The sequence below is a fragment of the Hemiscyllium ocellatum genome, chromosome 21 (assembly GCF_020745735.1).
Source record: "Hemiscyllium ocellatum isolate sHemOce1 chromosome 21, sHemOce1.pat.X.cur, whole genome shotgun sequence".
Classification (NCBI taxonomy): Eukaryota; Metazoa; Chordata; class Chondrichthyes; order Orectolobiformes; family Hemiscylliidae; genus Hemiscyllium; species Hemiscyllium ocellatum.
The window spans coordinates 23,208,328-23,228,829 of NC_083421.1; the positions used below are offsets into that span (position 1 = coordinate 23,208,328).

General features: G+C 41.1%; 1 protein-coding gene across 2 annotated transcripts in view; it reads left to right on the forward strand.

Annotated features, from left to right (window-relative positions):
- Nucleotides 1–20,502, forward strand: part of fkbp15a (FKBP prolyl isomerase family member 15a) — a 98,510-nt gene that overhangs the window by 22,224 nt on the left and 55,784 nt on the right. For both annotated transcript variants that reach the window (XM_060841279.1, XM_060841281.1), the window contains exons 11-16: nucleotides 5,962–6,010; nucleotides 6,521–6,637; nucleotides 15,231–15,339; nucleotides 15,719–15,813; nucleotides 18,875–18,977; nucleotides 19,289–19,398. In XM_060841279.1, coding sequence (XP_060697262.1) covers nucleotides 5,962–6,010; nucleotides 6,521–6,637; nucleotides 15,231–15,339; nucleotides 15,719–15,813; nucleotides 18,875–18,977; nucleotides 19,289–19,398 — 583 coding nt within the window. The remainder of the gene's footprint in view (nucleotides 1–5,961; nucleotides 6,011–6,520; nucleotides 6,638–15,230; nucleotides 15,340–15,718; nucleotides 15,814–18,874; nucleotides 18,978–19,288; nucleotides 19,399–20,502) is intronic.

Sequence of the window (20,502 nt, forward strand, 5' to 3'; positions counted from 1 at the left end):
AGCCGTCCACCATCACCACCCTCTGTCTTCTACCTTCAAGCCAATTCTGTATCCAAATGGCTAGTTCTTCCTGTATTGCATGTGATTTAACCTTGCTAATCAGTCTCTGATGAGTAACCTTGTCAAACACTTGACTGAATTCCATATAGATCACATTCACTGCTCTGCCCTCACCAATCATCTCTGTGCCTTCTTTAAAAAAACTCAATCAAGTTTATGAGACATGATTTCCCATGCACAAAGCCATGTTGACTATCCCTAATCAGTCCTTGCCTTTCCAAATACATGTACATCATGTCCCTCAGGGTTCCCTCCAACAACTTATCCACCACTGATGTCGGGCTCACTGGTCTATAGTTCCCTGGCTTTTCCTTCCCACCTTTAAAAGGTTGCACCACGGTCGTCACCCTCCAGTCTTCTGGCAGCTCGCCTGTGACAATTGATGATACAAGTATCTCAACAAGGGGCCCAACAATCACTTGCCTAGCTTCCACAGAGTTCTAGGATACACCTGATCAGATCCTGGGGATTTATCCACCTTTTCGAATTTTAAGACATATAGTACCACCTCCTCTGTAATATGGACATTTTTCAAGATGTCGCCATCTATTTCCCCACACTCTATCTTCCACATCCTTCTCCACAGTAAGCACTGATGCAAAATACTTGTTAGTATCTCCTACATCTCCTGTAGTTGCATATGTAGGCTATCTGGCTGATTTTTGTTATTCTCCCCCTAGTTACCCTTTTGTCCTTAATGTATTCATAGAATCTCTTTAACCCTATTTGCCAAAGCTACCTCATTTCCCTTTGTTGCCCTCCTGATTTCCCTCTTAAATATACTTTTATTCCCTTTATGCTCTTTATACTCTTTTAAGGATTTAATCAGTCTATACCTGACATTTGTTTCCTCCTTTTTCTTTATTCTATTCCCTACATCTACCAGCCTTGCTTTTCACCCTAACAGGAATATACTGTCTCTGGACTCTCGCTTTCTCATTTCTGAAGGCTTTGCATTTTCCAGCCATCCCTTTACCTGCGAACATCTGCTCCCTATAAGCTTTTGAATGTTCTTGCCTAATGCTGTCAAAATTGGCCTTCTAACTTAGAACTTCAACTTTTAGGTCCAGTGTATCCTTTTTCATCACTATTTTAAATCGAATAGAATTATGGTCGCTGGCCCCAAAGTGCTCCCCCACTGACACCTCAGTCACCTGCCCTGCCTTATTTCCCAAGAGTCGGTCAAGTTTTGCACCTTCTCTAGTAGGTCCATCCACATAGTAAATCAGAAAAGTTTCATGTACAACCTTAACAAATTCTTCCCCATCTAAACCCTAAACACGATGGCAGTCCCAGTCTGTTTGGAAAAATTAAAATCCCCTATTACAATCACCTTATTATTTTTACAGATAACTGAAATCTCCTTACAGATTTGTTTCTCCATTTCCTGCTGACTACTGAGGGTTTTATTCCCAGGAATATCCTCCCTAAGTACAGCTGTAATGCTATCTCTTAGCAATAATGCCACTTCTTCTCTTTTGCCCCCCACCCCCAAATCCTTCCTGTAGATTTTGTGTCCTGGGACCCTAAGCTGCCAGTCCTAACCATCGCTGAGCCACATCTCTCTAATCACCTTACCTGTTAGGCGTCTTGCATTGAAATAAATGCAGTTTAATTTACCTTGTTTTCTGCTTTGTTCCTGGGTGTTTGACTCACATCTTTTCCCAACTGTACCAATCTCAGACTGATCTCTTTACTTTTTCCATGTTTCTCTCGATCTCCTGCCGCCCACCTTACTAGTTTAAATCCTCCTGAGCAGCTCTACCAAATCTCCCTGCCAGTATGTTAGTCCACATTCAATTCAGGTGCAATCTGTCCTCCTTGCACAGGTCCATTCTATCCCAGGAGAAATTCCAATGATCCAATGTGAACCCTTCTCCCCTGCTGCTCAGCCACATACTCAGCTGCTTTGTCCTCCTATTCCTACCCTCACTTGCTCAAAGCACCAGGAGTGATCCGGATATTACTACTCCTTTTTAAATTCCTGCTAATTTTGTATATTCTCCCTCCAGAATCTCATCCTTTTCCCTTCCTTTGTCATTAGTTCCAATGTGTACATCGACAGCCTGCTGGACTCTTTTCCCCTTAGAATTTTCTGCACCATCTCCAAGCGATCCTTGATACTGGCACCAGGGAGGCAACACACCAATCTGAATTTTTTGCTGCTGGCTGCAGAAACATCTGTCTGTGCCTCTCCTACCTTTCTTGGAGGTAACCCATCTACCTGACTGTCTATCTGTGGTTTTTCTCCCTTCGAATAACTACCATCCATCACACCCCTTAGCTCCTGTAAATTCCTTATTGCCTCTAAGTACTGCTCTAACCGATCCAGGCGATTAGATAGGATTTGCAACCAAAGACACTTCCTGCTAACATCATCAGTAACGTGGAAACCCTCCCTAATTTCTCACATCTGACAGGAAAAGCATGTTCACTCAACTAAAGGCCATCTTTGCTCCTTAACAAACTGCAGATCCAGAAAATAGCACCATCTTGTTGCACTCAAAAGCACTTCACCAGGCTAACTTAATATCTATGTTTTATATTTTTTAAAGTTTAATCAAGAGAGAGATCTCAGTAAAACACATAATCAATAACAAACCCACACTACTAACTGTTGTAGATTTGCCGAAAGGTTACACTTAAAAGCTATTCATTTAGCTTCTTCCTATGTGTGAGCTTACCCACACAGGTTCCTCTGTCACCTGTGAATTTCCCTGTTTAATTTTTCCTAGATGCACTCCAATGTCCGGAGGTACTTGAACAGCAAAGGCAGTAGCTGTGCAGATTGACTGCTGTGTCAGACAGCAGGGTAGGTTTCTTTATCTGACCATATGGTCTTTGACTTTGTATGTCTTCCTCCTTTTTAAAGTGCCAGAGTTTTGATTTTTTTTTCCCCCCCAAAGTTCCAAAACAATGCAACAACTCATTAGAATAATTTCTGGTCCTGGAATTCGAGGAAATCCTCTCCAACACCTAAAATACCTCAAAGGAACAACTCGTACCGCTGCAGTTTTTTCCTGATGAGAGTTAATGGTGCATAGCCAAGGGACAAGTTTTCTTTCAGACAAAGGCAAAGTGTATCCAGACCCAATGTGTCTGTTTGTAACGATACTATGGCTTTAAGAGGTGTCATTTTAATCTTTAATTTTTCCAAAAACTTCAAGGGGTTATGATCAGTATATACAATTGTTTCACATGCATTACAGGCAATATAAATATTGACATGTTGTGATGTCAAAGCAAGCTCCAGGTCTCCTCCTTAATCATGGAATATTTCTGTTGATTATTCAGTTTTCTCGTAAAATACCCAGTAGGTCTTTCTATCTTGTCGTCATCTTGTTGTAAGATCTTCTTCATTGGTCTTCAGCACCGACACCAACATCAGTTGCAATGATAGATGCCTTAAATGGCCTTGCATATTTAGGTGTAGGTAGTATTGGTTTACACAGCTTTCAGGCAGTCAAATCCGTTTGAACATTTTTCCATCCGTTGAAATTTTCTGTACTACAATAAGTTAGTCAGTGAAGCCTCAGTAACATTTTTGTTTTCACATCCCATGGGGTCATTTGTCCATATGAAATAATATGGCCCAGTAACCACCAACCCCCCTCCCCCCAAAGTGGAGCATTTATTGGAATTGTTTGATCTAAGTATTCCTTCCACGTGTGTATAAAAATCACCAGATTATTGATTAACACCCCACAATTAGGTAATCCCAAAATCACTTTATTCGTTAGTCTTTGAAATGTGTTGGTACATTTTTCACACCAAATGGCAAGTTTATAAACTGGTACAGCCCATTCAAAGTCACAAAAGCCAAAATTGCTTTTGCTGTATTGGATAAAAGTACTTGCCAGTGTCGTCTGAGTAAGTTCAACTTGGAAATATAAATTGTTTGTCTCACCTTATCAATACAGTCTTCCAAACGTGAAATAAGATTGTGTAACTGCATTGGCTTTGTGACAGTCCACACACAACTGTTGATTACCGTCTGGTTTTTGCACCAATACTTTGGGTCAGCTCCGTTTGCTGCAACTCACTTCAATTACCTTGTCTTCGAGCATGCATTCAATCTGCCTTTAAACCTATGCTAACTTTGGAGGAGTAAGTCTATAAGAATGTTGCTAAATTGGAATAATATTTCCTATGTCTACATTATGCATAATTAGTATCATACTTCCCAGCTTATTCCCATGTAATTATAATTGTTTCAGGTCATTTCAATTTTCCTCTGGATGGTACTTCAGTTTATCTCAATTTTTGAAAACTTCCTCATTGCTCAATTTGAATTTGAGGAATGTCCAATTCAGGATCATCTGAACTTGGTTCTTCACTCTGTCACCAGTAATGCATTCTTTTTTTCCTTTCCTTCCCTATCAAAATGCTTTTTGAGCATAAACAAAAACAGAAATTGCTGGAAAAGCTCAGCAGGCCTGGCAGCATCTGTGTAGAGAAATCAGAGTTAACGTTTCAGGTCAAGTGACCTTTCCTCTGTTCTGCCTTTGAGTTCAGTAATCCTAAACCCAATCTGAGATTATAGATTTTAATCCTGTCAAGAGCTCCAGATTTGCTATTGACCAGACCAAACCCCCTCAAAATATATTAAGATGATAGTCTAGACCCTTTTTTTATTTTAAAGGTAAGTATAATGTGTTGCATTCCAGATGCAATTCAATTGGTCAAACTACCCAACATTAAGCAAAGTATACTTTTATTTTTATAAGAGTTAAAATACAGACAATAATAAAAGGCAAGAATTGGCTTAACTAACTCTATTGACATGCATTACAAAATGATAAATATATTAGCTACTAATTAACTGTTCCAATGTAGTATCATCCCGTAAACATCCTTGGCAAAGGAACATTCAATAAAACTGTAACGCGTGCATTTCTAGCCCCAGGAAGAGGACCACAGCAACTGCCACTGAAAGCTAAAATGAAAATAAACCCTGTTTTTGTGGGAACTTGATCTCACCCATTCAGGGAGCTTCTTTTGTTCAACGTTTTAAAATAAAAAGCCCACAAGACCTTACAAGCTGTTTGTTGGCTTTGGACTGCTTGTCACCTCTGTCTCAACTTTTCATAAAGAAAACAGGACAAAATGCATCTCTCAAAGACTTAGTATTGTCATATGGTAGACTGAAGAGCTGCTGTTGGAAAACGGAAGCACAAGGGCAAGAATAAAACTGCAAAGCAAAGCAGATGAGTATAGAGATTACCATCTCAGATTGTTGAACTCTGCTGTTGTTTCTGAATTTGGAGATGCTGGTGTTGGACTGGGGTGAACAAAGTTAAAAATCTCACAACACCACCAGGTTATAATCCAACAGATTTAATTGGAAGCACTAGTTTTCAGAGCGCTGTTCCTTCATCAACCACCTGATGAAGGAGCAGCGCTCTGAAAGCTAGTGCTTCCAATTAAATCTGTTGGGCTATAACCTGGTGTTGTGATTTTTAACGTTGTTTCTGAAGACAGTAAAGTGTCTCCTTGAACAATGAGGTCTTGCTTGTTGACTAAATAGAGATCGCTGAAACTGTCTCCTGTAGCGCAAATGAGGAAGACAATATATGCTCATTTTGGCAGTGATACACATGTTATGAAACGCTTTACTGCATCCAGACTTTTGACGTTGGTGCCCCATATTGAAGTCAACTATCAAGTAGAATCTGTTTGTGTCCAGCTTCACTGTTGTACACTGCACCCTCTGTGGATGCATTTGTTAAGACTTAATGTGGGGAGTTTTGAGAGTTAGTGCCTGATAGCTATTTGATTTATTTGAGAGAGGAATTCTCTGATGTTTTGGATGTGCTGAATTTTCAAAAATAATTTTGCAGATAAAGAAGGAAATGGGTTTATCCTTAAGCTGTTAATGAACAAAATAATTATGCTTTTCAGGGAGCCTGTGGTGCGGGCCAAGTCAAATTCACTGAGTGACACGTTGGCTGTAAGTAAGAACTCTGCTTTATTGTTGTTGCGCAGTGACCTCTGCTTACTATCCAAGTTGTCTTTCCGTTTTTCCTTTTGGCTATATTAATTCTATTTCCGCCTCATCTGCTTTTACTTCCTGTGTGAATCTTGAATTGAAAATGAATCAGGCAACCAGTTCCTGATGTCATCTATCTTTGATCGATTGCATTGCATGGAAGAGATGCACACAGCCCTAATTCCTCCTTGTCTTTCTGAAATGTGGTTGAGAATAGGAACTTAGTAACTAAAATTGTGAATATGTGATAAACTACTTCATTAATGTTGGACATGTGCAGCCGTGTTTCTGAGACTGTGGATTTCAAGGCTGGCTGAGTCCACATTTATATCCCTGTGTTGAGTTGAACTCTCGTCAGTTAATGCTTTGCAATTGAGTTCAGCTTCTGAAATAAAAGGGAATTGAGAGAGTTACCATTTTGTTGCTTTTGCTTTCCGTTGCAGCCAGTCATTGTGTTTTGTTTTCCCCTAGAATCCAGACACCACGAAAGCCAAGTTGATTTCTCGAATGGCGAAGATGGGTCAGCCAATGCCATTTCTCACAGGAGCGCTCTCTGCACAACCTGACTCCAGTGACTCAGAGCTTGAGGTAAAAATTTGGCAAGGCCCATGCCTTTCTCTATTTTCCTCTGTTTTATTCACTCTGCAATATTTCAATTAATCTAATTTTTGTACTGAATAAGTTTTTTTGGTTCTGTTTGGTTCTAAGCAAAATGGAGGAAGTGGAAGAAAGAGAACTGATGAGCTTGTGGGGAGGTAATGGGATCGGGAGGATGCAAGCAGAGGGGAGGGGGAATGGATCGGAGTTGAGATATTTGCAGGGAATAGCGTGCATGGTAAATGGTGTCAGCAAATGCAGCCTTCTGGTTTAAATGACGAGATATTTGTTCTCTTGTGTCTGCGGTAATATGCAAGTTGGTTGTTGTAACCCAAGTGCTTAAAATTTGGATTGCTACAGTTCACTTTGCAGTTGATTGCCATGTAATAAAACAGATGCATGCACATAACAGTTCATATGAGTGAGGGGGTTGGTGGTGGCGTTGTGGTGCTATCACTGGGCTAGGAAACGAGAAGACCAGATTAATGTTCTGGGGACAGGAGTTTGAATCCCACCATGGAAGATGTTGAAATTTGAATTACATTTCAAAAATCTGGAATCAAATACTAGCCTAATTCTGACCATGTTGATTGTCAGGTGGCTCACTAATATCATCTGCCATCCTTGCCTTATCTGGTTACCCAGACCACACAGCAATGTGGTTGACTCTTATCTGCCCTCTGGGCACTTAGTGATGGGCAATAATGACTGAGCATCTAAATTCACATGCATATCGACATTTCAATAATATCCAAATCTAAATTAGTGATGAATGGTGTGAGTGTTTGTGTAAACATTGTTTAACTCTACGAGCCTGCTATCCGAAACCTTGATAGATGTGTCTAGCTGCCCAAAAGCAAAAGTAAATTACTGAACAAAATTTTTTTCATAGATCTACAATTCAAATATAGACCATAAGACCATAAGTCATAGGAGTGGAAGTAAGGCCATTTGGCCCATCGAGTCCACTCCGCCATTCAATCATGGCTGATGGGCATTTCAACTCCATTTACCCACATTCTCCCCGTAGCCCTTAATTCCTTGAGACATCAAGAATCTATCGATCTCTGCCTTGAAGGCGTTTAGCGTCCCGGCCTCCACTGCACTCTGGCAATGAATTCCACAGGCCCACCACTCTCTGGCTGAAGAAATGTCTCCACATTTCTGTTCTGAATTGAGCCCTCTAATTTTAAGGCTGTGTCCACGGGTCCTAGTCTCCTTGCCTAACGGAAACAACTTCCTAGCGTCCACCCTTTCCAAGCCATGTATTATCTTGTAAGTCTCCCCTTAATCTTCTAAACGCCAATGAATACAATCCCAGGATTCTCAGCCGTTCCTCATATGTTAGACCAACCATTCCAGGGATGATCCGTGTGAATCTCCGCTGGACACGTTCCAGTGCCAGTATGTCCTTCCTGAGGTGTGGGGACCAAAACTGGACACAGTACTCCAAATGGGGCCTAACCAGAGCTTTATACAGTCTCAGGAGCACAACGGTGCTTTTATATTCCAACCCTCTTGAGATAAGTGATAACATTGCATTCACTTTCTTAATCACGGACTCGACCTGTATGTTTACCTTTAGAGAATCCTCGACTAGCACTCCCAGATCCCTTTGTACTTTGGCTTTACGAATATCTCCTTGGTTATTTCTTATGGCAAATGTGCTGTTTCAAAGAAATTGTATTTCACATTTAACATGGGATGTATTTTGTGGGGGAGTGGGAAGAAACATAGCACATGTCAGTGAGTTCTGTTGTCGGGGACTTCATAAACTCTGGTGTTCAGTAACTGGTTTCCCTACCCCATTTAAAATCTAAAATGCTTTGAATCCATAAAAAAAACTGACACATGGCCACATTCAACATTTCTCTGTAGGTAAAGAGCATATGGGACAGATCACTTTCATCCTTTATATAAAAGCTCTAAACAGAGAATATGGAAGCAGGAGGAAGCCATTCAGCCCATCAAGCCTGCTCCGTCATTCAACATGATTATGGCTGATGTTCCAACTCAAAGTCATACACTTGCTTTCTCTCCATACATCTTCACACATTTTAGCCTCTAGAAATCTCTTTCTGTTAAATATATTCAGTGACCTTGCCCCCACAGCCTTTTGTGGTTGAGAATTTCACAGGGTCACCGCTGAAAAGAATTCTCCTAGTCATAATCCAGAATGGTCCACCGCAAATTCTGAGACACTGAGAACTTGTTTTGGATCCGCAGCTGAAGAAAACACCATCCCTGCGTCCAATTGGTTCAGCCCTCTCAGAATTTTACACATTTCAACGAGATTTCCCCTGATTCTTCTCGGCTCCAGTTAATGCAGACTCAATTGATCATGTCTTTTTTTTTCTATTGTACAACAAACCTGCCATCCCAGGAGTTAGTCTGGTTAAGCTCTCTTGCAGTCCCTCAAGAACAAATGTATCTTTTTGGGTAAGGGGACCACAAATACAAACAGTACACTCGGTGTGATTTAACCAAGGCCTTGTACACCTTCAGTAAAACTTCCTGTACTGAAACAGTTTTGCAATGAAGGTCAACATACCATTTGCCGTAACTGTTTGCTATACCCAGATGTCTGCTTGCAGTCACTAGTGTACAGGGACATCCAGGTCCCTTTTTCATGTCAACATTGCCCAATCCATCACCAGTTCAATAATACTCTGCCAGTCTCTCTTTTCTTCTTCCTACCTTAGTGAAAATTTATTTACATTATGTTGTATCTGCCATGCATTTGGTTACTCTGTCAACTTGTCGAAGTTACCTTGAAGCCTCTTTGAATGCTCTCACTCTAACTCACATTAAGTTATGTGTCATCAGCAAATTTAGGAGTTTTACTTTGGCTCTGTTGTCCAAATCTGATAGGTTATGCACAGCTGGGGCCTGAGCACTGATCCCTGCAGAACCCACTTCTCACCACCCCCCAGTCTGTATCTTGTCTAATTCTCAATCTAAAGCAGTCAGTATATTACCAACAAGCACATTTTATTTGCGTTTGGACACCAACTTCTTAGGTGGGACTTCATCGAAAATCCAATATGTCCTCAGAAAAGAGAGATTTGTCAAGCACTCTTTGCTTTTCAGAAATCAGTGTTGACTTGGAAAATGCTAATAGAAACTTGTGTCATGTTATCAAATCCTTTAAATAGACTCCAGCATTTCCCTGCTACTGATGCTGGACAAATGAATTTGTAATTCCTGGTTTTCTCCCTCATTTCCTTTTTTAAAAAAGTGAAGCTCCATTTGCAATTCTCCAATCTGTTCCATAATCGGCAGGATTTTGGAAGATGGCCACCAACAAATTCACTACTTCCAAGGCCTCCATCTTTAGCACATTGGGATCTATATTATCAGACCTGGGATTTATCTGCTTTCAGTTCCATTAATTTCTGTAGAACTAAATTTTTTGGCCAAATGCCCTTAAACGTCATTCACTTTCTACTTGCCAAGAGACGCTTGCTTCCATGGAACTTCTGGGAAATTATTTGTGTTGTCATCTTTGGAGACCGAACTAAAACTTAGTTCGATAAGGTTCCCTATGGTAGGCTCACTCAAAGTGAGGAGACATGGAATGCAGATAAATTTGACTTTCTGAAGACAGAGGGTGGTACTACATGGGAAGTATTCAGCCTGGAGCTTAGTGACCAGTTACGTTCTGTAGGGATCTGTTCTGGGACACTGCTCTTTGTGATTTTTGTAAATGACTTGGATGAGGAAGTGGAAGAGTTGGTTAGTACGGTTGCTGATGACACGAAGGTTGGCGGAGTGATGGTTAGTGTGGAGTGCTGTTGTAGGTTGCAACTGGACATTGACTGACAGGATGCAGAGCTGGATGGCGAAGTGGCAGATGGAGTTCAACATGGAAAAGCATGAAGTGAGCAAAATAAATTAAGAACAGTATTAGATCTAAAGAGAAGTCATATAAAATTACGAGAAAAAGTAGCAAATCTGAGCACGGGAACATTCCTAATTCAGCAAAGCAGGATTCTTGGCAGTGTGGAGGAACGGAGATGTCTTGAGGTCCATGTCCATTGATCCCACAAAGCTGCCACCCAGGTTGATAGGGTTGTTAAGAAGGCATATAGCGTGTTGGCTTTCATTAGCAGGGGGATTGAGTTTAAGAGACAAAATTATGCTGGAGCTTCATAAAACCCTGGTTAGACCACACTTGGGGTATTGTGTTCAGTTCTGGTCGCCTCACTTTCAGAAGGATGTGGAAGCTTTAGAGAGGGTGCAGAGGAGATTTACCAGGATCCTGCCTGGACTGGAGGGCATGTCTTATGAAGAAAGGTTGAGGGAACTGGGCCTTTTCTCATTGGAGCGAAGAAGGACGAGAGGTGACTTGGTAGAGGTGTACAAGATGTTGAGAGGCTAGATCGAGCGGATAACCAGAGACTTTCCCAGGACGGAAATGGCTATCGCAAGGGGACGTAATTTTAAGGTGATTGGAAAATGTCAGGGGAGATGTCAGGTATGTTCTTTACCAGTGTGTGGAATGCATTGCTGCAGTGGTAGTAGAGTCAGACATTATGGACATTTAAGTGACTCTTGGGTAGACAAATGGATGATAGTAAAGTGAAGGGTATGTAGGTTAGCTTGATCTTAGATTAGGATAAAAGATCGGCACAACAACGAGGGCTGAAGGGCCTTTACCGTGCTGTACTGTTCTATTAACTATTTCGCAGTTAATAATTGTACCATTTCCTCATTCTTTTTCTTTCATTCCATTTCAGATTGTAAGGGGCCTATATTTGTTTGTCCTATTCTATTTCTTTTTTGCACATGTCAAAGCTCTCTCAGTCCACTCTTACAATTTTACTCTCGTATGGCAACTTTTCCATTTTTCATCAATTCCTTAGTCCTGCTTTGCTGAATCTTGAGTGTTCCCCTGTGCTCAGATTTGCTACTTTTTCTGGTAGTTTTCTATGACTTCTCTTTAGATCTAAAACTGTTCTTAATTTACTTTTACGTGTTGTAGTTTGGCCACATTTCCTGTTGTGTTCTCTTGTCCAGAAGGAATATAAATAACTATTTTAATGCATGCATTATTCTTATACACTAATCTGTACCTACTGTCATGCCTTAGGCTACTTATTTCATTGTATCACAGCTAACTTGTCCCTCATATATTTGTTTAGTTAGGTTCAGATTGAACAATTTCAATTTCTATCTTGAAGAATTCTGGTCAGTTCTTCTGCTCCTGCCCCCAAGCCAAAGGACACTCAACAAAATTATTAAAATATCCCTTGTTATTTCACAAAACCAAATCTAAGATAGCCTGTTTCCCCTTAGTTGGTTCTTCATTGTACTGGACTTTAAAGAATTCTTGTACACACTCCGGGAATTCATCTGCTACTCAGTAGCTAATGTGGTTTGCCCTATTTGAATGCAAATTAAAAATAGCCATGATGACTGTTACACCTTTGTTGCACGCACCTCTAGTTTCCTATTTATTCCCAATCCCGACATAATCAGCATTGTTTAGAGACCAGTCAACAATGACCGCTAATGTTTTCTGCTCCTTGTTGTTTCTTGGTACCACCTAGGCTGATTTGACATCCAGATTTCCTCCTAACAATATCTTCTTATTACACTGATTTTTGTCTTTTACCAACAACAACCCCCAACCTGCTTTCCTTTTGCCAGACCTTCCTAGATTGAATACCAACCATTCCATCACTCTCCCTGGCCACTGTCTAGGGCTGAACTAACCTACTTGGAACCAGCAGTCACCAAGTTTAATTTCTAAATACATCTCTCTTATCCTTTCCTAATTCTCAAATTTCTACAGTCCATCTGCTCATGCAACCCTTATCTTGTCATCTTTGGACTCAATTGATCCAATGCTCCCCAGGCTGCCCTGTTACGCTTTGCTTGTGGTCATAGGTCCACGTACATCATGGAAACAGACCTTTTGGTCCAACTCGTCCATGCTGACTAGATATCTTAAATTAATCTGGTCCCATTTGCTCGCCTTTGGCCCATTTCTCTCTCAACCTTCCTATTCATTTACACATAAAGATGCCTTTTAAATGCTGTAATTGCACCAGCTTCCACCACTTCCCCTGGCACTCATTCCATACACTCAACACCCTCTGCATGAAAAAGTTGCCCCTTGGGCCTCTTTTATATCTTTCCCCTTTCACCCTAAACCGATGCTCTCTAGTTCTGGACTCCCCCCACCTCAGGGAAAAGACTTGGTCTATTTATCCTATCCATGCCCCTTATGATTTTATAAATCTCTGTAAGGTCACCTCTCAGCCCCCGACTATTCAGCCTCTCCCTACAGTTCAAATCCTCCAACCCTGGCAACATCCTTCTAAGTCTTTTCTGAACCCTTTCAAGTTTCACAACATTCTTCCTTCATAGGAAGGAGACCAGAATTGTACGCAATATTCCAAAAGTGGCCTAAACAACATCCTGTACAGCCGCAGCAAGACCTCCCAACTCCTGTACTCAATACTCTGACTAATAATGGAAAGCATACCAAATGCCTTCCTCACTGTCCTATCTACATGTGACTCTATTTGAAAATAATTATGAACCTGCACTCCAAGGTCTCTTTGTTCAGCAACACTCCCCAGGACCTTACCATTAAGTGTATAAATCCTGCTGATTCAACTCCTTCTGCCAATCCTCAGCCCATTGACCCATCTGATCAAGATCTCGTTGTACTCCGAGGTAACCCCCGCTGTCCACTACCTCAAATTTTGATGTCGTCTGCAAACTTACTAACTATATCTCCTATGTTCCCATCCAAATCATTTATATGCATGATGAAACGTAGTGAACCCAGCACCAGTCCTTCTGACGCTCCACTGGTCACAGGCCTCCAGTCTGAAAAACAGCCCTCCACCAGCACCCTTTGTCTTCTACCTTTGAGCCAGTTCTGTATCCAATTGGCTAGTTCTCCATGTATTCTGTGAGATCTAACCTTGCTAACCAGTCTCCCATGGGGAACCTTGTTGAACGCTTTATAGATTGTCTACCGCTCTGCCCTCATCAATTCTCTTTGTTACTACTTCAAAAAACCTCAGTCAAGTTTGTGAGAATTCATTTCTCATGCACAAAGCCGTGTTGACTATCCTTAATCAGTCCTTGCCTTTCCAAATACATATACCTCCTGTCCCTCAGGATTCCCTTCAACAACATGCCCACCACTGTTGTCAGGCTCACTGGTCTATAGTTCCCTGGCTTGTCCTTACCACCTTTTTAAACAGTGGCACTGCAAAACTCCAGTTTTCAGGTACCTCACCTATGACTATTGATGATACAAATATCTCAGCAAGGGGCTCAGCAATCACTTCTTCCCTAGCCTCCCCCAGCTTGTAAGGTACACCTGATCAGGGCCTGGGGATTTATTCACTTTTATGCATTTCAAGGCATCCAGCACCACCTCTGTGCTAATATGGGCATTTATAGAGATGTCACCATGTATTTCCCCACATTCTATATCTTTCATGTCCTTTTCCACAGTAAACACTGATGCAAAACACTCATTTAGTATCTCCCCGACCTCCTGCAGCTCCACAAAGGCCACCTAGCTCATCTTTGAGAGGCCCTATTCTCTCCCTAGTTACCCTTTTGTTCTTAATGTATTTGTAAAAACCCTTTGGATTCTCCTTAACCTTATTTGCCAAAGCTATCTCATGTCCCCTTTTTGCCCTCCTGATTTCCCTCTTAAATATACTCCTACTGCCTTTATACTCTAAGGATTCACTTGCTCTCTGCTGTCTGTACCTGGCATATGCTTCCTTATTTACTTAACCAAAAACTGAATATCTCTAGTCATCCAGCATTCTCTACACCTACAATCCTTTCCTTTCACCCTAACTGGAATATACTGTCTCTGGACTCTTGTTATCTCACTTCTGAAGCTTGTGTACTCCCCTGCAGCTTTAAAACTTGGCTCATGCAAGTATTTTTCACTCACCACTCCTATCCTCCTTGGCTTTTCAACTACTCATTAGTAAATTCTTGTTTTAAATTTCTTCTTGACTCTTCTCTTCCCAAAGTCTGCAGTCTCCCCTAATCATATCACCATGCCAACTGCATTCATGCCAAACTCTCCATGACTCTTGTTCTTTCCTGTTGTATAGCTTTTATGTACCAAGGGCACATTCCTTGCCTAAACCTATATATCACTTAACTTTCCTTTTTTTGACCATCCTTTTATTTTTCAGCCATCTTTGCCTAAGCTGGGCACCCTTTCTTTAAGCTCCTTATTAGTCTCCATGTATTTTTTTGGTTAGACCTCTTAACTGAAAAAGATGACTGTTTTAAGTAAAAGGCATTATGTAAATTGTTTATCCTTGCTATCCTCAGACCTAGGTTGTTAAATTCTGATCTGAAAGCTTTTCATATTCAGTTCCTTACTCTCTCCAGTCACAAGGATTTATTTAAGATGTAAAGAGGACCCATTTGTTTAACCTTGAACATCTGTATCTCCATGCATCAGATATCACCTCTGCGTTGGGTATTGAGTTGTTGCAAGCATGGATGATTACGGCTGAGCACTTGTTCTAGTTTTGATTTTCTTCACCCACCATCTCCTTAATGTCCTGTATCAATCCCACAGGATCATTCATTGAAGGGCACCCCACTTGCTGCTCCATCTCCTGCCCCATCATCGGTTCAGCACACTGCACATCCTGTTCACAATCTGCCTCCACAGCAGCCAGCACCAGGTAGAGTCTCTATTCAGTTTACCTTGACCCTCTCATTCCGAATTCTGTTATTTTGTGTCACACTGAAGAATTAATTAACTTGGGAAATGCACAACTCTTACTTGAATCACAAATCCTTGGGGTTTGCTTGGTGCCTTGTAAAGCCACTATTGCTAATGTGGCAATTGTGATCTCTCTACAGGCTGGAGAGTGAACGTGAGATATCCCTTGTTCTATGTGGAATCCTGCCACACTAGCTGCCTACTCACTACAAAGCAGCTAGTTCTCAAACATTCACCAGTTTAATTTTGCATTTTACACTACTCATCTATTTGTCATTCCTTGCAGGAAGTTATTTTCTGAATTGTCATACTTTGCCTTTTTTTTTCTGTATTAACAGCGCCTGTTTCCATGCATGCATCCTCCTCTGCCGCACTATTGCCAGTCACGCTTTCTGCACAACAAGGACTGGCTGGCAGTGGGCAGACCTTCCAGGTACATTGAAATATCTTCCATCTAGTTAGATTCAACAGGGGGAGGTAAGGAGCAAAACTTGCCATTTTCAGCCTTCATGAAATTTGGAATGCTGAGGACTGTCTGCAATTCACATTCAGTGATCCAGAGATTTTCCTGCCTGAATGTTTGAGTGGAATTTGCCCGAATGAACCTTCCACTGTATTAGATGTTCATGTAACATCGCTTTGTATGTGGGAAGTCATGTCTCTCAAAGTTGATTGAGTTTTTTGAAGAAGAAACGAAGAGGATTGATGAGGGCAGAGCAGTGGACATGATCTACATGGACTTCAGTAAGATGTTAAACAAGGTTCCTAGTGGTAGACTGGTTAGCTAGGTTAGATCACATGGAATCCAGGGAGAACTTGCCATTTGGCTACAGAACTGGCTCGAAGGTAGAAAGTGGTGGATGGTTGCTTTTCAGACTGGAGGCCTGTGACCAGTGGAGTGCCACAAGTATCGGTGCTGGGCCCACTGCTTTTCATCATTTTTGAAAATGATTTGGATGTGAACATAAGAAGTATAGTTAGTAAGTTTGCAGTGATACCAAAATTGATGGTGTAGTGGACAGTGAAGAAGGTTACCTCAACAGGATCTTGATCAGAGGGGCCAATAGGCTGAGGAGTGGCAGGTAGGGTTTAATTTAGATAATTGAGGTGCTGCATTTTGGAAAGGCAAATCAGGGCAGGACTTGTACACTGAAGGGTAAGGTCCTCAGGAGTGTTGCTGAACAAAGAGACCTTGGAATGCAGGTTCATAGCTCCTTGAAAGTGGAATCACAGATAGAGAGGATAGTGAAGAAGGCGTTTGATATGCTTGCCTTTATTCATCATAGTATTGAGTACAGGAGTTGGGAGGTCATGTTGCGGCTGTACAGGTTATTGGTTAGGGCACTGTTGGAATATTGCGTGCAATTCTGGTCTCCTACCTATCTGAAGGATATTGTGAAAATTGAAAGGGTTCAGAAAAGATTTACAAAGATGTTGTCAGGTTTGGAGTGTTTGAGCTACAGGGAGAGGCTGAACAGGCTGGGGCTGTTTTCCCTGGAGCATCGGAGACTGAGGGGTGACCTTATAGAGGTTTATAAAATCATGAGGGGCATGGATATGATAAATAAACAAAACTCTTTTCCCTGGGGTGGGAGAGTCCAGAACTAGAGGGCATAGGTTTAGGGCGGGAGGGGAAAGATATAAAAGAGACCTAAGGGGCAACCTTTTCATGCAGAGGATGGTGTGTGTTTGGAATGAAATGAGCTGCCAGAGGAAGTGGTGGAGGCTGGTACAATTGCAGCATTTAAAAGGCATCTGGATAAGTATATGAATAGTAAGGGATACAGACCAAGTGCTGGCAAATGGGACTAAATTAATTTAGAATATCTGGTTGGCATGGGCAAATTGGACTGAAGGGTCTATTTCCTTGCTGTACATCTTTATGACACAGGCTGTTAACATATTTGATGCAAAGCTTTACGGTATGGTTATCAGCTGACTGAGACCAGTCACAATGGAGAATTCTCTTGACGTCAAGCTAGCAAATAGCAAGCATGTTTTATCATTCACTTTTTATCATTTCACAGAAATTGTGGAAGGCTATTTGGGACCAATGGATATTTGTACACACTTGACAACCAATTAATTACTTTCCAAGTATCTTCACTATTGGTATACAGTGAGCACAGTAGCCAGGTTGCACACAACCAGCACTCGTTAACAGCAATGTAGTAATCAGATTTCATGATGAACTGATCAGTGTAAATATACTGTATATTGTGGAATCTGAAATTTCTCCATTCCGCTAGGTTTTAAATTTCCTTTTTAAGGTTCATAATATTTCAGCTTCTACTTTAACCTGTTGTGTATGTTCAATCTTCACCTTGTTTGTGAGTGTCAGCAATGACATTTTGTCCTATGAGTCTCAAAGTTCCAGGTTCAAGTCCCATTTGGGCTCAAGCACAAAACTCAAGGTCAATGCTCCAAAGTAGTGCTTTGGATAGTACTCTGCATCCATGATAGCTGGCACGTGTGGCCTCCTTTAACACCTCTCTCTAAAGATGGCACCTCTGGCAGCTCAGTACTATCTGACTACTACGTTGGAGCATTGATCTTGAGGTCTGTGCTGAAGCCCCAGCATAGGACTTGGAACCTTTGTGACTGAAGAGCAAGTTTTATCAACTTGCCGTAGCTAACGCACAAAAAAGCTTTAGATTGAACAGACACAATGGGTTAAAGTAGGAGCTGAAATTGATATCTAACGGAGTGGAGAAATGTGAGATTCCACAAAGATAAAATGAGTTTCTCAGCTGTTCAGTAATGATGATTGAGCCTGCCTTTTTAAGAGTTACATCTCATTAAATGTGATTTTTTTTTTCAAACCTTAATAAAGAGTGACATTTTGCATCATCTTCATAATTGGTTTCCATTTGCAAGAACATAAAAATTGAATATCTCGTGGAGGAACAGGAGATCACTGGTAACTTCTGGCTTGCTGCATTTATCTGTGCATGAGCAGATTGACAAACTGCTGTAACTTTCCCAGAATCATGATTAGAAACACTGAAAGCCTCCTTTTTCCAAAAAATCTATAGACTCCTATCGAACCAGATTTTACACCAAGCCAATGCAGATGGGAGGGCTGTTATAGAGCTGGAGAATGTTAGAGGGAAGTGCAAGCATTTTCGCTGTTGCTCATATCATTTAATTGAAAGCATCCTTAATAGGACCAATGTTTCTACACTCTTTGCTCATTGTTGGTCTATTCCTGGTGTTACTCTGTTGATAAGTACAATACTGTAATTTACCTAACAGTAGAAAATGGCTTCATCCACGAAGTGAATCTACAGTGGAGTAACCTGTTCACTTGAGCATGGTCACTTCCTGATCCTGGACGCTGGTTAGAAAGGTAAAAAGGATGCTATCTGTCCAGCTAAGGAAGAGCAGTGAAGTTAGCATCCATGGCTGATAGATTGAAAACTAAAGGAAATTTTGAGGATTTTGTTTCAATGTAAACAACAACTTTTGTCTTGTTAATCTTTTCTCTCATTCAGCCATATGCAGGGATATCCTATGGTTACCCACAAGGTCATGCTGCGCAGACCCAGATTCAGACAGTTGCACCAATGTACCCAGCCCAGGCACACCAGTATCAAGGTATATGCATGCTGGAATTGTACCAGACATTATGCTAATCTTGTTACATTTTTTGGTTAATGTTAAGCTTCTGGAAAGAATCATAAATTGAGAGTCTGTATTTGCAGTCTAGCAGTTGGCACTTGCCAAATATCCTTTTTCCAGTTTTGTAGACACTTGCTTAGTTTGTGAATCTACTGTTAATTTTCCAGTTTGTTGAGCAGCAGGTGGGTGAAGTAGTTGCATAGCATATTAGTTTAAAAAAAACTGTTGTTCCAAGCAAAATATTTCAACACTGTATATTGTTGTGCTGCTTCTTTGTGTTTTAATAGCTGCTGGAGATGTCACTTCCTTTATGATGACAGAGGCACGCCAGCATAACACTGAGATTCGATTGGCTATCAGTAAGGCATCTGATAAAATTGACCAGCTTTCTCTTAAGGTGAGTTGCTGTTAGAATCTTCGATATGGCTTGTTTCAGAACACTGAATCAGCTACTCAAACAGAGGCCAGTGAGCACTAATAATGCTATCAGCTACAGATATTGTCTAAATTAGTCCATATGATCATTGATGTTCACACTTCCTTGCTGCAGTCATTGAATACTCCCCACAGATGCCAACTGTTTTGCTGTTCCTTTATTGTTGGTTGAAAATCCCGGAACACCTTGCCTTGAGCACAGTGAGTGCACCTTCACCAGATGGCTCATCACCATCTTGAGGGCCAGTGCGGATGAACATCAAATCCTGACTTTTCCAGAGACTCTCATCCCATGAAATAATTTTTTAAAAACTTCCATGACCTATGAATTAAAGTTTTAAATATAAATTGGTTGGGTGGGGTGGGGGGGGAGGGTGCAGAGTCGGGGATATACAAGCTTGGTAGAACATTGCAAGAATGCTGCGGCAGATGGGATAGCTAAAATATGCGCCACAACGTGAGTGGGAAGAATGCACTGCGTCGCAAGCCTTCACAAATGTGTAATTATCCAATTAAACCTCGCATATGAGGATTTGCCTGAGGACTGCTATTCAGCAAAAAGCACTTCACAGCAGGTTTCTTCATGAACAGGAAATAATTATTTGCTGTAAATAAACTTCTTTAACAAATGGTAAAAACTACTATTTTACTGATATGTGATTAAAGCTATAACCCTTTAAAACCCCAAGCATGCCCACTCACTCACAAATACGAGACAGTTTAACACAAATAGAATGGTGGGAAAATTAAGGGAGAAACAAATTATCTAGATCAGTGACCACTCTGCAAGGATGCAATGTCTTTGTCAGAATTCTTCTGATTTTTGGCAATCGTGACGGAGATGCGCACAGAGAGATTGATCTTCGATTCAATAGCTAATGAAGTGAACCTAGGTCTTCTGTCACATTTTCTCAAGCGTTGCTGGATATTTTTTATTCTTTCAGAGTAGAAAAAAAGAGGTGTTTTCATTTTGCTTTCAGGATCTGGATGTCTCTGGGTGTACTACCTTACAGCTCTGTGAAACTGCAGTGTGGCAAATCCAACAGGCAGCCGTGAGGCAGTTTTT